At 33.0% G+C, this 17549-nt stretch overlaps 2 protein-coding genes across 4 annotated transcripts; both read right to left on the reverse strand.

Moving 5' to 3' along the window:
- Window positions 1-6799: 6799 nt before the first annotated feature.
- LOC112903942 lies at window positions 6800-8830 on the reverse strand. Its single transcript, XM_025976748.1, has 4 exons — window positions 8567-8830; window positions 8325-8493; window positions 8062-8261; window positions 6800-7999 (listed from the first exon to the last, which is right to left on the reverse strand). The coding sequence occupies exons 1-4, from the start codon at window positions 8747-8749 to the stop codon at window positions 6824-6826; spliced, it is 1728 nt and encodes a 575-aa protein (XP_025832533.1). The 5' UTR covers window positions 8750-8830; the 3' UTR covers window positions 6800-6823.
- Window positions 8831-14010: 5180 nt separating this feature from the next.
- On the reverse strand, window positions 14011-17464 carry LOC108744226 (B9 domain-containing protein 2). 3 transcript variants are annotated; one of them, XR_003231550.1, is made up of 7 exons: window positions 17324-17464; window positions 17134-17259; window positions 16278-16951; window positions 15778-16017; window positions 15536-15704; window positions 15273-15472; window positions 14011-15210 (listed from the first exon to the last, which is right to left on the reverse strand). XR_003231550.1 is itself a non-coding variant. In XM_025976747.1 (5 exons), the coding sequence occupies exons 1-5, from the start codon at window positions 16608-16610 to the stop codon at window positions 14035-14037; spliced, it is 2118 nt and encodes a 705-aa protein (XP_025832532.1). In that variant the 5' UTR covers window positions 16611-16622; the 3' UTR covers window positions 14011-14034. The 3 variants fall into 3 exon arrangements, 2 of the variants coding, with proteins under 2 accessions (XP_025832532.1, XP_018335388.1); XM_025976747.1 differs by lacking the exons at window positions 17134-17259; window positions 17324-17464 and having other exon boundaries at window positions 16278-16622; XM_018479886.1 differs by lacking the exons at window positions 14011-15210; window positions 15273-15472; window positions 15536-15704; window positions 15778-16017 and having other exon boundaries at window positions 16715-16840; window positions 17138-17259.
- Between the last annotated feature and the right edge of the window lie 85 nt (window positions 17465-17549).

Genomic DNA, 17549 nt, shown 5'->3' on the forward strand with positions numbered 1-17549 from the left:
AAAAAAAAATCGGTTGTCTGTAAAGCCAGTTTACTGACGATAGTTGAACGTGACAACGTCATAAGAAAATACTGATGGAATGGTTTCATTTTTCAAAAGAAAATTTTAATTTTATTTGTTTGATAGATATTTTGTATGGATATAGAGAAGGAGGTAAATGGAAATGTATTATTGTATAGCAGCTGTCTACGCGGACGCATCGCTCACTCAAGTAGGAGAGAGACAGATGTCGAACGCTGCCGAACGCGGAGGCCGATTGTACCTCTTTGTCGCTCGTTCCGCGCTCTCGCTTGCACTTCAAGCCTTAAATGGAACGCCTCAGAGCGAGGTAACGCCGCATGAGTCATGTTTTTTCGTGCGTTTTATATCGAATTATAAGACGTTGTCACGTCAAAAAAAGAAATTATTATACTTCTAATTTTATACATACGATAATAAACAATTAAATTTCATTTAATAAAAGATTGTGAGTTATTGAACTTATCACTTTTGACACAATGCCACAATTTTTTCAAAATTTTTATAATATAGTTAAACCAAATGTTGCTGTCCCTTTTATACCCCTATTTCCATTTAAGCTCAAAATTTATTACTTCAACCACAATTAAATCGTCTTGTACTCATAACATACTTTCGCAGTATGGACCATAAAACCTAGACTATATTAGAAGATGTGGTAAAAGCGCCAATAAAACATCTTTTAGAAATCTCCAGACTGTAATAATGGAGTAATATAAGTACCTTTGACATTATCTAACGTGCTTTTTGAATGATATATGTATTATTACGCTTTTCGAAGACGACAAAATTAAGTTTTTTATCAGTAATTTAACAAAAGCATTAGCTCTGGATCGCTATTTCGAACTGATTTGTACTCATCAGCACACCATACGGTGTCGTAATCCTGCCTACATCCAGTACTTTTAATAAATACCCTTTAAATATTCAATTACATGCATCGTATGGCCATCTAGTGGGTATTTTCTGCTACTGAACTATTTCATGTGTTAATAAGGTATCAACTTACTGCCAATTTAATTGAGATTACATATAAGTATTTAATTATTTATACAAAAAGTCTAAGCCAGTGTAAGTATGCAAATCTGTTCAGACAACTCTGAATAAAAACGAATAATTAAACCCTGGTCACATGTCATTCATCATCACGCGTATGTGTATGAATATTTCGTCCACGGGTTCTAAAATGTAGCCCCCATTATACCCTGCATGAATTTACATTTACATACGTATCACATCGTAATACGCAATAATACAGCACGTTGCTTGAACTGATGAGTTGAAATGAACCCAATGTGAGTCCATTGGGGATGAATAGGGACAAATTACTAGTCGAAATAACATCGAACACAATGTCGTTATTACCAAAAACACGCGGCTCAAATTTTGACTTAGCCTTCAACGGTCCACCGAAATTTCGAGAAAATTATCTCTGACGAGCTCGTGCTGAATTTTTACTTTCCCTTCCTTCTGCCTTTCAATTACTGTAAGTGCATATTTGTATCATCAAAATGGGTTTTGTAAATTTCATTTCGGCTAGACCCATTATATGAGATTGTATTCATTATTTACAAATGTGAACAGCAAAACACACGCGACTTTATTTAAAATAATAAAATTACGAGAAATGCTTTAATAATTTCGCAAACTTTGATACTAAACAATAAGATCTGTATCTAGCTAGAATAAGGACAAAGAAGGAAGATTCGGGTATCTAATTAAAAGTAATGAAGTGAGGATTTCAAAGGGGATTCACAGAAGAAATCAAATTCAATTTCAACTGACAAAGGACCATGTAAAGCACGAATCTCGACGAAATCATAGATTAACAGGATAATAGGAAATTAAAAGGACAAAGCACTTTGAAGTCACCAGTTATATGGCAATGTACGTTTACAACAAAAAAGATTACCGCACAGGGTTGCACCCTTACGACATTATTGCTTGTACAATATTCCTTTTATGTTTACCTTTATCAAAAGACAAACAACCTCTTCCATGATTTTGAGACTGACATATAATAAATTACAAACAGGGCGTAAAGATAAGAAAAAATTTTCATACTTGCCTGACTTTCGACGTTGATATATTCAATATACTATAAACTCATTTACATCAACCAAACCACTCAGGAAAAATCAATGACCAGTTTATATGGGGTGTTTTTCTATTACCTTTATTAGGCAAAGACAACTTTGTTAACTAATATTTTAAATTTTATCTCAAGGCCACTTTTTCTAACTTATTCGTTAATAATGTTGTAAAAAAACCGTTTCAGTTTTGTATTTCTTTGAAAAGCCCGTTAAAACAAAATTAATTTACCAACACCCTTATGATCATTAATTACCACGCTTAACTTCGCAAACGAGAAAATATTCATCTTTCTGAACACGTCGTAAATCTTTACTCCCAACAACCAATTAGGTTGCCGTAAAAATATTAATTACCACAAACGACACGAACTTAGCAGTCAAGTACCTCATAATAAATGTGTTTCAATAAGTCATGAGTCGTTATCATAATAATAACTTTAGAACATTTTCAAGAAAACTACTTACAACTTATAAAAAATAATAATGGAAATCCTACCTTTTCTTCGTTGCTTTCAAGCATCACGTCTAACCAATGGTAAAATGGTCCATCTTCAGTCAAACTCTCAGGGTCAAAACATGGACCGCAACACAAAAGGGCACTCATCGCTTGCAAAGCAGCCATCTGTAGTTCTGAGCACTTTTTATGACCTTGCTCGACATCTGAACTGTTTGCAGGTCTTACGGGTGCCCCATATTTTCCGGACCATGTAGAAAACAGAAGAAACAAACTTTTCCGAAGATCTCGCTTCAAAAGTGTCTGGCATGTTTCAACTGAAATAAGAAAAATACTTTTTGTAATACTACGACAAATTATAACGGTACCAACAATGTTGTTGTTGAATGATACTTACTTGAGAAGCTCTTGATCATCTTTCGAATGAAATTGCAAAAATGAAGAGTAATTTCTTTAACAGCAAAGGAGTTTTTATCGGGTTCTGTTTCCAGATATAATCTTGCACCTTCCATGTATTCGACAAAGGCAGGGTGCAATGAAAGGGTATCACGGTCAAGTACTGAAGAGCTGTTCCCGAAAGTACCATATTCTGCTATCAGTTCGAGTACTCGTATCAATTGGAGTCTCAGGGCATCTCTTCTTCGTCTTCTGCGAACATTTTCTTGCTTACGATCAACTGCTTCCCGAATATAGTTCACCAACTCTTCCATCAGATCTCTGAAACCAAATATACAACGTTATCACAAATATATATTTCCAGAAACTTTTTATGATTACTCACTTTAGAGCTTCACTGTTAATTTTTCCCAGAGCTAAAATGACTGTATCCCTGACATCAGTCACTTCACAGCGAAGAAGGGGAACTATGAGTTTATAGAGAGCCACCGGTGAGACACTCATGCCTGGTGTCTTGTTATCGTTTCTTTCGGCACTTAAACTATCTGGCGACGAGCTGCAATGATAACAATGATATTCGTATAATACTATAATCATCATGGGCAATTTGTATATTTTAAATTTTTAATTTCAATAAACAATATGACACTTCTAGTATTAGGAACAGGTTGCTCATACATATTTAGCTATGATTTTCATAAAAAAAATCATAAAATATAATAGTATGCACGTATATCATCATCAATTGGGGCTGTTTGGATTAAAGCGTATAACAACTAATATTATTTTATTTACTATTTCATTTTTGAGGGCCATAAAACCTTTAGACAATATTTAATACAAACAAATTAATTCTGTCTCGTTGTTATAACATCCTTTATTTTTTATTATTCGTTCTTCTAAAAATCTAAAAACTAATTCTAGCATGTCTACGTGTAGGTAGATTTATCTTATCTTTTACCTGACAATGCGCTTGCTATGCTTCCTTAATGTCGACAGAGGTATAGTAAATCGACCAGATGAGACCAGTGCTTGGGCCTGTACTAAATTTTCGAGGCTCGTACTTAGATCGTTCNGAATGTCAGCCTCACTTCTCTCAACAGTTTCTGAAGTACTTCCAGAAACAATGTTCATAATACTGAAATTAAAAAAGAAAGGTGTTTACAAATGTTTTCAGTTTTAATCATATTTTCAGAGAAACCTTTCCTTACCTGGTTATTTTCTCACAATTTTGCTGACTGTAATTATTAAAATTTATTAAACGATTGTCATTGAAGTAATTAACCATTTATTTGATAACAGGTACATAATTAATTAATGCATTACTAATTATAAAAAAACTGCTAATTAGGTTGTATTATACTATTTTCAGCATTTTGTTTTACTAGCAAATTAGTACAATAAATGCAGTAGGAAATATTTTAAAAATATACCTTTTTCCTTTTTGGTCCACTTTCTTCTGCTCAGTTCCGGGAGTTTCAGACATTTGTCTTTCATACCAAGCAAAAAGGGTACGTAAAAGGGATGGCAAGCAGTGTTCTGCCACAGAGCCAAAAGCACTGAGTAATTGATCAAATTGCATGTCTTCTCCCCTTTGTAACGTCTTTGATATTGGTTTTTCCTATTTTAATAAAAGGATGTTTGTCAATTAGCAAGTGTTAACAAATATAAAAGGTCATTCTGTACCTGAGGTTCCACCATAACAGCTTCAATCTTCTTTTCTGCTTGCACAGTAAATTCAGCAAACAGGCTTCTCATTACAAACTCCCCAGGTCTCAGTTCCATGTCAATATTGGGGGCAAGAACAGACTGTCGGTCTTTTGTTACAACCCAGGGTAAAAGGGTGCCTCTGCTTACTGATGAACTGGCTGTACTGACACTTCCAAATTTGCTATCAGAATCTAAGAAAATAATGTTCATAATTATATCTAAAACAGTTGAACATCTCTGAAATCTAACCAGATATTGCAGCTGACACCAGGACAGCATTGGAACATTCTACTGGGCCAGTGACTGTTCCTCCACCATATGATTTTTCTGTCAGCCCAGACAAAGAAGTGTGTCCACTTTGAGTGTCAGACCCAGAGCAGACACTATGAGAAGAGTCTACATCTGAGTCTTGACTGGTATCTATACAGATGTAAAATATTAAAAAATTACTTTTCAAAATTAATAATTAATTTTTGACAACATTCACTTCAATTTAAAATAAGTCAGCTTATTTTATTGTTGATAAGGTTATTTAAAACAAACTGCTACTTTAAAAAAGCTGAACATAAGCAGAACAAAAAAAATTACCTGGTAGGAGGCTTTCCTGGATAGGAGGTGATTCTACAGTAAAATCACCCATTCTTACTTTTTGCTTTTATTGTCTTCTAGAAGCTCTATAAGGCATCTTAACACTCTAAAAAAATCTCAGTCTAGCAGGTGTGTAAATAAGTAAGCGGAAGTTCTTGTTTATTAATGTGTTAAAGAACAAAATCATTATTTCAGTTCACAAAAAGCATCTTACTTTTAAAGGATGAGTGAACAGGAGAAATGCTCTTATTGTGGAATGACAACACACTATTTCACACCATTGTAAAATATTAAAAATGTTTTATAACAACAACTCTCACTTTTCAAAACTTCACTTGATTTTCAAAAACAATAGTTAATGAAAATAACGAAAAAATCATTAAATCACAACACCATTACCACTAACTGTCAGTAATTGTCAAAACCGTCAAAACAAAAACATGAAAATTGACATTTGCTGTGGCTCTTTAACCTACACTCTGAATAGAAACGGAGTCACAAAAAACGAATTAATTAAATTAATATTTTCTACACGTATAAACAAACTAACTGTTTTATGGGTGAATATTCAACAATTAAACGTAGCAATACAAATTTATTATATACATACACAAATAAAAATTAATTTTCAATTTTAAATTTAAATCCATTTTAAATTATGGGGGTATATATTAATTCACTAAAGATACAGAAGAAGTTTATACTAATTCACTTATTTTCCTTGCTTTAGTTTTTATACAGAAATTACAATTTTTTATTTGTCGAATTTGTGCGCTATACAGGGTGTATACAAATAGAGCCGCAGGTTGCTGTCCTGCAACATCTATTTCTCGAAGAACAATCTCTGTTACTATAACATCTGAAAGAACTTTTACATGCTTCTTTTACTTCAGGACTAACAGGCGGAGGACACCCTGTTGGATCAAGATCTAATAAAAGAAAAACATAAGATGCTCGAATATTAAAAATCATTAATTTTGCAGAGAGTAAGCTAAAACAAAAGCAAAATACTTACATTCACAACATTTATTATGATATTGGCAACAATATTCATTTATTATAACATCACAAACTCTACAAGTTGAATCACGCAAATTTTGCGTCAAACTGTTAAATGTAACCGAACAATTAATTAAGAAAAATATTAAGAATAGTGAATAATTTGTCATTTTCAGTACCTTTTTTATTATAAGCACTAAAGAGATTGCGTTTTTTAATTTATACTCTTTAAGTTCTTGCGTGGAAAACAAATGAAGCATTTTTTTAACATTGGTTTGAAATGAGACTGAAATTTGGATGTCTTTATAAGGTCATATTAAGTATTGTTATGTACGATTGCCTATTTACAAGCAGTTCTTCGAAAATCGATCAATAATAATATCAATTAAAATTCAAAGACTGTACCCACCTACACTGTGACTATAGGCATAATAGCAACGTCACTGTGGACCTTCAAATTTCCCATTTGCACAGTATCGGCACTTCCAAGATCAATAAAAATAATTTATGTTCACAAAAAGAATAATTTATTGTACTACTGTTAAATGTGCCTTACAATTTACAATTAGAACAAATATCTTATCAAAATAATTAGTAAAGTATAGTGCACTGTATTGAGAATAAAATTTAGGTCTGCGTCATTTTTTACGACACCAGTAAGAGAATAAAAAAATTCGTGAGGTAAATTTTTGTTTTCCAATGAAACAAAATTGTCATCCATCGTTTGCTGGTCACTTTTGGAAGTTATGTCGTGAAAAACAACCTCCATCACAATAGGGGTTGAAAACATTATACTTTTGTTGTTCCCATTTTGATATTCCAGGCCAGTTTTTATCCCAGTAAAATTGAATAGCATTCCTAATACAATTTCTTGATTTTGAGTTCCATCAAAATCGATACGCGAATGGAAAATGTTCACACGAAGTTTTGTATTCAAATTGGAGCACAATAAAGTTTTATTATTTTTGGTAAAATTGCCGTGGGTTACGTTCATTATATTCCGATAGCTTTTCGTAAAAAACCCGCTAATCCAATCGCCTGATTTAGTCCGATCCGAATTTCCATATTTTCCGAAAACGCGCGTGGTGTTATTGTCATCGAAGACAGACCAAAATTGGAAAACAATTTTTTGCATGTTTCTGCATATCTCGCTTGCCGATTTGTTTTTGGAAATAATTTGTTCCTCTATTCTACATTTCAAAATCGTATTATATCCGAATTCGACTGGGGTGTTTTCCCGATTATTTAAAACGCAACGTCTATGACTGTACGAAGGAAAAGCCAAGAAATTTTCCAAATAAAATGTGTCATTTCTCAACACCGATAAAGACATATTGACGTTTTCGATTTCGGAAAAATTAAATGTACCATTTAGACGAGTTACCAGAATGGGTTTACCGATCAAATAACCCGGGTTACCGCTCATTAAATTGGAATAATTAAGCCTGTAATTGTGCCAATAAAATTTCACCGATAACTCTTGAAAATAGTCGATATTCTCGGATCCGAAAGGGTACGAAAAGTTTTGCAAATTAATTTTTAAATTAACCCGAATTATTCCCTCCTGTCCCTTATGGAATATTTCGTAAATTATTTTTTTCACGATATTTTTACAAGTCATTAAGTTTTCGCGATAAGAATAAGAACAATTGCCTTTACCAATTAATTTATCTTTACAATTTTCGAAATTCTCGTCGCAAATTGAAACCTTAGGAAAAATGCAAACATTTTTCGGGCATTTCTGAAAAAAAAATTCCATTTGATCTAACAATAAAGGAATCATAAAAAAACTATAATTATTACCGGTTGTTTTTTTCGATCCCATAAAACACTGAAAGCTTTAGGCGATGATATAAAGACCAAATTCTTATAAAATGTTTCTGCATGAATATTAGTATTATCATTATCAACTGAAGTTAAACTGCACCTCGTGGTATCATCCACCAAATATTTTACATCTTTTTTTATCAGACAAGCACTTGTAATAAACGAGTCCGACATAACTAAAACATATTTTCTGTTGGTGAAAATTGCTATTGATTGTACATATATAATTGATAACAAACCGAAGGAAACAATTTCGTTGTCTTTCAGAAGCCAAACGTTTCCACCAAATTTCAATTTTTCGGAAAAGCTTTTGTTAAAATTAATATTAATAACATTATTGTCGGTATTTGGCCAATAACGCTGGTCATCTTTATAATAAGGCTGTAGAATTTCAAGTGCTTTCAACGACTAACAGATACAAAATTATTAACTCTTACTAAGTACCAAACCCACGGTTTCAAACTATGTAACAGTTACAAACCTTTTTTTGCTTGTTGTAGTTGTATCCTTCGGGCATATTTGATCTTTCGACGCAAAGAAAATTATTATCGAAAATCCACCATTTATTATCACGATGAAAATCAAAATTATTAATCCCGCTATTACAAAAAGGAAGAATGTCCTGCTTGGTGTATGTTACGTTATTGCATTTTTCAAAGACCATTTTATCCTCATAATTGCAATCTTTGTCGCAACAACAATTTATATCACAATAATTCAACTAAAAAAATTTTTTTTGGCTTCTAATTTTACCAATGTAATTTTCATCTTNTCATTTTTGAGGGCCATAAAACCTTTAGACAATATTTAATACAAACAAATTAATTCTGTCTCGTTGTTATAACATCCTTTATTTTTTATTATTCGTTCTTCTAAAAATCTAAAAACTAATTCTAGCATGTCTACGTGTAGGTAGATTTATCTTATCTTTTACCTGACAATGCGCTTGCTATGCTTCCTTAATGTCGACAGAGGTATAGTAAATCGACCAGATGAGACCAGTGCTTGGGCCTGTACTAAATTTTCGAGGCTCGTACTTAGATCGTTCGTTTCGACAATACTCTCCAATGAACTTTTAAATAATAATATAACGTTTTAAAAAAAGGAGACTACGAAATTCGGGTTACCCTCTTTTATTTGGGAGAAATAGAAGGACCCCAAGCACCTACATTTCAGCAAGCAAGCTTTTGTGTATGATTGTGATCATGTATGCGTACAAAAAAATTTGTTATTGGCATAGAAAAAAGAGTTATTAACTGACGGTGAGACAAAACTTATGTATTCTAATAAAGTTGAAAATAATGAATATTGTTGTAGAAAAAAGATAAATAGAGTTTAATTTACAACAGAGGTGCAAGACCAAAAGATATAATAAATGTAGTTTCTTTTCGTATTTATAATACGCTTTTATGAGCAATAATGTAACTTAAAACTTATCTATTAAATTCATGAATTTATGAGTGTCATTAAACAATCCCCTAAGAAACAGGCACGTATTCAACAAAATTTAAGTCAATTTGTGAAAGTAATTAATCAAAAAATGTAGTGTAAAGTAATTAGTACCGATCAATATTTTTTAACTACGGAATCGTTTCAAAAAAGCATTTATACTTTTTATGATAATTAACTACTATTTTGAGAGAAAAAAATGAAAATTATTTTTTGAATAGACATATTTATTTGTTTCATTTTTTGTACATGACGCCCTCTGAATAGCGAGGCTGTGCACGCGCCTGTTAGGGACTTGAAATAAAGACTAACGACTAACAACTGAGAATATAATGTATGTGTATGGTAACAGTATCACAGAAAGTTGATAAAGACAAATACATTTAAATATATAACAAGTAAATAAAAATAAGTAGACAAACTGCAAAAAAGGATGTTACCTCAAACTTAAATCTGGACTTGCGCAACGAACTATTGGATTAGGAATAGGCGGAACAACTCGAAAAGCAAAAGTAACATAGTTCTTCCACAGATGAATATAAATGTCTCGTTCATTAACAGTCTTCTTCACATTGGTAGAACTTCGTAAAAGCGAGGCACGATTATCATTAACAGGCCTAAAACAAGATAAAATTTTCATAAGTAACATCCAAAAAGAAAACAAACGAATTATACTTAAATTTTTAAAATAAACGTCGAAAACAGTACTTACGTGGGATCGATAACAGGAAACAATGTGTTAACCCTGGTAAATACGATGGGCCATGAATGTGTAACGGCAGCATGACACACTCCCAAAATCCTGTCTTTTTCAAGGAACCCAAACAAACAAATACTCCACGGATCTGCAGACGTTAAATTAAACCCTGATGTATTTTTAACGGCGTTACCATCTTCATGTAAGCCTGCAGTCCACACGCAGGCACTCCTGTCAGCCAGCCATTGCAAGTCAACGTTCGCCACACTTTGGGCGGCCGCTTTTTCGGTGGCTGGCAAATGGGGAAAGCATTTCTCGATCACTTGTGAACACGATCGATCAATTACATCGATAATAGGTTGATCATCAGAACAATTGAGTGTCTTTAATAAATATTTAACGTCCTTCAGAATATGTACTGAAAGACGACGAGGAGACAAGCGAACATTACACAACATCACCAACGCATAGGCTTCGACCAGGTGAAGAACAGACGATAGAGGTTCAGGTTTCTGGGTAGTATCAAGCTTTTTTGTGCCTCCCAATTCGCGAAAAACAGATTTAGTTAGATCACCAGAATCTTTACCTAAAATAAAAACAAATGTCCATTAATTAAGTATTTGAGAAGCAAAAGAGTTTAAAATTTTATTAAAGAAATACATTTTCCAAGAAATATTAAGAGAGAAAATATCAGTTACCTAATCGCATACTGTTGGTTAGAGTGCCAGCATTCGATGTTAATGTATTCTTCCAGGCAGTCAACAGTTGTAGCAGCATCCTAAGACCATTGTCGACCAGTTGTGGGAAAGTATCAAGTACATCTCTTGCCAGAAACTGGGTGAAACCCCAAAGAACATCTTGTCGCCAATCCGGAAAGTCAATCACCAAAGTTTGTAAGCTTTGGTACGCCAAACCACGAAGTTCTTCATCCATGTGGACGGTTAATCGAGATAATAAATCGACTAGTTCGGCGCCAGTCATACCATCAGGAATTAATCTTGGAACAGCAGCCACACATGTACGGAATAAATCAATTTTTGGTTTTCGTTCGCCTGTTATCATCTCGTCCGGTTCTTTGTTAACGTTTTGAGTACTGGTCATCATCAAGGGACGACCGTATTGAGAGTCAAGGGCTCGCAAAATATCCACAAAGACACGTCTCACGTGGGGGAAGTACGCGCTCATCCCAATACTTCTAGCCGTATCTTCGGTTAGCATTTTATTTAAGAATGTTTTGCGTACACGTAAAGTGTTTCCACTGGGTAAAACTCCAACACTTCTTGGCATTGGGGGCTCGCCCTCCTTTTGTTGGAGACTATCAGCAACCACCAGAAATGCCCTGAGTCCAATACTCATACGTTCAGGTGTCAGAATAATTTTAATTGGACGTCCAACAGATAAAAGTTCAAAGACTATCTCCCTCATCGCAAAGTCAAGACGTTCCTGTGCGATAAATTGGATAATTTTCACAAATATGTTAAGGGGAGTATCACGGGGAATTACACCCTTTGACCCTTTTGGAAATAAAGAGTTTACGATGCTCTGAAGACGTGACTGTGTAGCTGAGTTACTTTCGCACTTTATTCGAATCATGTACACCCATAATAAACGATACAGGGATTCTAAAAAATAAATTTAATACAAGTGAATATTGTGTTAATAGTAAAAATTTTAAAAAGCTTACCTAAGGCCACACGGCTCATTTTGGGATCTCTATTTTTCAGGTGCGATAGACACATGGCCAAAAAATAGTGCCAATACTGAAGGAAAAATGTCTTTTGACTCACACACAGGAGACAAGTCACCAAAGGAAAGAGTGCTAAACGGTGTTTAGATTTGGTACTAGCATCCAGTGTTTGAGAATACAACATTTCGACAAAATTTTTAAGACATGGCACGTTCACTTCATTTTTCACAGTCTATAACAAACAAAATTAAATTCATGTTGTATAAAAAGAAAATGGCAAACACCAAAAAAAACTTACTGCTGCCACAGGGACTAGGATCTCCACAAACAACCCTGCCAAAGCATGTTTTATATCTTTGTCTTTAACTTCCAGAAAATACTGTGCACACTCTTGCATGAATTGAAAAGATGCTTCAAACTCTTCAATAGGTACCATTTTTACTCTGAAGAACTTCATCCCCATCAATAAGCTTATGATACTTTGGGTGGTATGAGGAGTCGGTTCTTTTGATCGTAACTCTTTCAGCTCAGCCATGAAACGTTTACGAACAGACATAAATCTCGACTGCGCAAGTGCCCCTATTACTTCGGCGTACAGATCAGCTATTATATGAATGTTGGCAGAATTTGGACCAGTCTGAACTCTAGACGTAAAGCAGATATTTTAAAAATATGTACATATAATAATATTCCTTTTCATTAATAAATTACCCCTCTCTGTATTTAAAATGCCTGAAGGCTAAATTTTCAATATGCTGAACGAGATCTTCATGACCTGGATGGAAAGATAATTGTTTGAGGACTTCAATAAGGACCAGGCAAAAAATGAACTCCACAGCCAAGTCCCGTCTTTCCTGTTGAATGTCAGCCTCACTTCTCTCAACAGTTTCTGAAGTACTTCCAGAAACAATGTTCATAATACTGAAATTAAAAAAGAAAGGTGTTTACAAATGTTTTCAGTTTTAATCATATTTTCAGAGAAACCTTTCCTTACCTGGTTATTTTCTCACAATTTTGCTGACTGTAATTATTAAAATTTATTAAACGATTGTCATTGAAGTAATTAACCATTTATTTGATAACAGGTACATAATTAATTAATGCATTACTAATTATAAAAAAACTGCTAATTAGGTTGTATTATACTATTTTCAGCATTTTGTTTTACTAGCAAATTAGTACAATAAATGCAGTAGGAAATATTTTANTTATGGGGGTATATATTAATTCACTAAAGATACAGAAGAAGTTTATACTAATTCACTTATTTTCCTTGCTTTAGTTTTTATACAGAAATTACAATTTTTTATTTGTCGAATTTGTGCGCTATACAGGGTGTATACAAATAGAGCCGCAGGTTGCTGTCCTGCAACATCTATTTCTCGAAGAACAATCTCTGTTACTATAACATCTGAAAGAACTTTTACATGCTTCTTTTACTTCAGGACTAACAGGCGGAGGACACCCTGTTGGATCAAGATCTAATAAAAGAAAAACATAAGATGCTCGAATATTAAAAATCATTAATTTTGCAGAGAGTAAGCTAAAACAAAAGCAAAATACTTACATTCACAACATTTATTATGATATTGGCAACAATATTCATTTATTATAACATCACAAACTCTACAAGTTGAATCACGCAAATTTTGCGTCAAACTGTTAAATGTAACCGAACAATTAATTAAGAAAAATATTAAGAATAGTGAATAATTTGTCATTTTCAGTACCTTTTTTATTATAAGCACTAAAGAGATTGCGTTTTTTAATTTATACTCTTTAAGTTCTTGCGTGGAAAACAAATGAAGCATTTTTTTAACATTGGTTTGAAATGAGACTGAAATTTGGATGTCTTTATAAGGTCATATTAAGTATTGTTATGTACGATTGCCTATTTACAAGCAGTTCTTCGAAAATCGATCAATAATAATATCAATTAAAATTCAAAGACTGTACCCACCTACACTGTGACTATAGGCATAATAGCAACGTCACTGTGGACCTTCAAATTTCCCATTTGCACAGTATCGGCACTTCCAAGATCAATAAAAATAATTTATGTTCACAAAAAGAATAATTTATTGTACTACTGTTAAATGTGCCTTACAATTTACAATTAGAACAAATATCTTATCAAAATAATTAGTAAAGTATAGTGCACTGTATTGAGAATAAAATTTAGGTCTGCGTCATTTTTTACGACACCAGTAAGAGAATAAAAAAATTCGTGAGGTAAATTTTTGTTTTCCAATGAAACAAAATTGTCATCCATCGTTTGCTGGTCACTTTTGGAAGTTATGTCGTGAAAAACAACCTCCATCACAATAGGGGTTGAAAACATTATACTTTTGTTGTTCCCATTTTGATATTCCAGGCCAGTTTTTATCCCAGTAAAATTGAATAGCATTCCTAATACAATTTCTTGATTTTGAGTTCCATCAAAATCGATACGCGAATGGAAAATGTTCACACGAAGTTTTGTATTCAAATTGGAGCACAATAAAGTTTTATTATTTTTGGTAAAATTGCCGTGGGTTACGTTCATTATATTCCGATAGCTTTTCGTAAAAAACCCGCTAATCCAATCGCCTGATTTAGTCCGATCCGAATTTCCATATTTTCCGAAAACGCGCGTGGTGTTATTGTCATCGAAGACAGACCAAAATTGGAAAACAATTTTTTGCATGTTTCTGCATATCTCGCTTGCCGATTTGTTTTTGGAAATAATTTGTTCCTCTATTCTACATTTCAAAATCGTATTATATCCGAATTCGACTGGGGTGTTTTCCCGATTATTTAAAACGCAACGTCTATGACTGTACGAAGGAAAAGCCAAGAAATTTTCCAAATAAAATGTGTCATTTCTCAACACCGATAAAGACATATTGACGTTTTCGATTTCGGAAAAATTAAATGTACCATTTAGACGAGTTACCAGAATGGGTTTACCGATTAAATAACCCGGGTTACCGCTCATTAAATTGGAATAATTAAGCTGGTAATTGTGCCAATAAAATTTCACCGAAAACTCTTGAAAATAGTCGATATCCTCGGATCCGAAAGGGTACGAAAAGTTTTGCAAATTAATTTTTAAATTAACCCGAATTATTCCCTCCTGTCCCTTATGGAATATTTCGTAAATTATTTTTTTCACGATATTTTTACAAGTCATTAAGTTTTCGCGATAAGAATAAGAACAATTGCCTTTACCAATTAATTTATCTTTACAATTTTCGAAATTCTCGTCGCAAATTGAAACCTTAGGAAAAATGCAAACATTTTTCGGGCATTTCTGAAAAAAAAATTCCATTTGATCTAACAATAAAGGAATCATAAAAAAACTATAATTATTACCGGTTGTTTTTTTCGATCCCATAAAACACTGAAAGCTTTAGGCGATGATATAAAGACCAAATTCTTATAAAATGTTTCTGCATGAATATTAGTATTATCATTATCAACTGAAGTTAAACTGCACCTCGTGGTATCATCCACCAAATATTTTACATCTTTTTTTATCAGACAAGCACTTGTAATAAACGAGTCCGACATAACTAAAACATATTTTCTGTTGGTGAAAATTGCTATTGATTGTACATATATAATTGATAACAAACCGAAGGAAACAATTTCGTTGTCTTTCAGAAGCCAAACGTTTCCACCAAATTTCAATTTTTCGGAAAAGCTTTTGTTAAAATTAATATTAATAACATTATTGTCGGTATTTGGCCAATAACGCTGGTCATCTTTATAATAAGGCTGTAGAATTTCAAGTGCTTTCAACGACTAACAGATACAAAATTATTAACTCTTACTAAGTACCAAACCCACGGTTTCAAACTATGTAACAGTTACAAACCTTTTTTTGCTTGTTGTAGTTGTATCCTTCGGGCATATTTGATCTTTCGACGCAAAGAAAATTATTATCGAAAATCCACCATTTATTATCACGATGAAAATCAAAATTATTAATCCCGCTATTACAAAAAGGAAGAATGTCCTGCTTGGTGTATGTTACGTTATTGCATTTTTCAAAGACCATTTTATCCTCATAATTGCAATCTTTGTCGCAACAACAATTTATATCACAATAATTCAACTAAAAAAATTTTTTTTGGCTTCTAATTTTACCAATGTAATTTTCATCTTAATTTTTTATATTAATGTACCTACCCTCTCCCTCTCCCCCCATTTTTTTACATTCCCATTTGTTTTTAATTACCCCCCTCCCATCAGTTACCGTTCTTTTGTTTTTTTGTCTCCCCCCTATTTAATTATTACATACTTATTTTTCTTTTCTTTTGTTTTTTTACACTTGTACATAGAAAACAAATTAAATACAAAAATAAAAATATTTACTTGCAAGTTACAGTTGCATGAAGAAGTTCTGTTACGACTTATTGATGTGTTTCTTTTGATTGTGGTCAAATTTTTCGAATTTTTTTTTGTTGTGGTTGCAACTGTTGATTGAGTAGTAAACTTTGGAGTTGTTAAACCACAAGAACCATTTGCAGAACAAGTCGTAGAATCATAAGAATTCGTTGTTAAATAATCATCAGTAGCTGTTGATTCTGCATAATCACTTGAAGTGTTACTATTTTCTAGTTCAATTTCAGTACCAGAGTGACTGTCAACTTTTAGTACCACTATTAAACCGATCGAAGCCCAAAAAAGGCACCAAGAGATCGTCATTGTTTTATTTGTTCGTAATATTGATCAGTTGTATTCAATTCCGTATTTTTGAAAATTTCTGGTTACCAGATTAAGTTCTACAGTCACTATGCCCATACTTTCGGTAATCAATTTGTGTCTGTCATCGAGAGACGATATTAAATCTGGGTTTTTAAGTTGGGGGGAACCCCCAATGAAAAATTGAACAAATCTTTCTTTTAAACTACCGAGGGGCCTCCAGGTATAACAATCTAAAATGTGTAAACCTGGGGATGTAGGAACGTTTAAAAATCCGTAGCCATACAAGTGGCTTCTCTTTACCCAGTCTAAATGAAAAATTTGAAGATAAAGCTTTGGCCAACCTACGAAAATGTTTGTTCTGAAGATACGTTTATTAATAACATCGACAGAGTTGAGTATTGGCAATAACTAATAAAAATTAAAAGTGATTGGAATACACTAGGCTGAATGGTTAAAAAACAACTTTGAGGCCATAACTTCAGAAAAGAAGAAGAAAAACGAATGATAAAATTAAAATTCTTACCTACAATGCCACTTATAGCAAAATGAAGATCGAATGGTAAATTCCAGTAGCAAACTTCATCTACTTCTGACGAGGAACAAAAAGTTTTCCCCTCAGCTTTTCCAGAAATTAGATTCCAGTTATTTCCTTTAACAAAAAATCATTTTAAAAAAGTAGTCAAACTAAGTACACCTAGGTACTAGGAATTTACCAAATTGAAAGCTCCAGTTACAAAATAAGTTTTGCTTGGGAAATCCTTTTGCAGTTTTAATATTTCCAAGAATATGTACCTCTGCCATTTATTGTTAACATTATTTAACATTAGACAAAAAACATACAGATTTGTTTACAAACAAAAGTAGTTGCCAAGTTGCTTGGCAACGTAACCATATTTGAACAGTTCAGGTATTGAAAACTAACACCCTGTATAATTCAAA

This window comes from Agrilus planipennis, unplaced genomic scaffold (assembly GCF_000699045.2).
Source record: "Agrilus planipennis isolate EAB-ADULT unplaced genomic scaffold, Apla_2.0 scaffold13, whole genome shotgun sequence".
Lineage (NCBI taxonomy): Eukaryota > Metazoa > Arthropoda > Insecta > Coleoptera > Buprestidae > Agrilus > Agrilus planipennis.

Bases quoted from the DNA above. Each gene is read 5' to 3' on its own strand.
- LOC112903942 (XM_025976748.1), bottom strand. From the start codon at position 8,749: ATGGTCTTTGAAAAATGCAATAACGTAACATACACCAAGCAGGACATT. The intron at 8,494-8,566 runs GTTTGTAACTGT...TGTATCTGTTAG, and splicing joins ACTACAACAAGCAAAAAAAG to TCGTTGAAAGCACTTGAAAT. The intron at 8,262-8,324 runs GTTTGTTATCAA...AATATGTTTTAG, and splicing joins CAACGAAATTGTTTCCTTCG to TTATGTCGGACTCGTTTATT.
- LOC108744226 (XM_025976747.1), bottom strand. From the start codon at position 16,610: ATGACGATCTCTTGGTGCCTTTTTTGGGCTTCGATCGGTTTAATAGTG. The intron at 16,018-16,277 runs GTAAATATTTTT...AAATTTTTTTAG, and splicing joins CATGCAACTGTAACTTGCAA to TTGAATTATTGTGATATAAA. The intron at 15,211-15,272 runs GTAATAATTATA...TTTTTTTTTCAG, and splicing joins GGGATCGAAAAAAACAACCG to AAATGCCCGAAAAATGTTTG.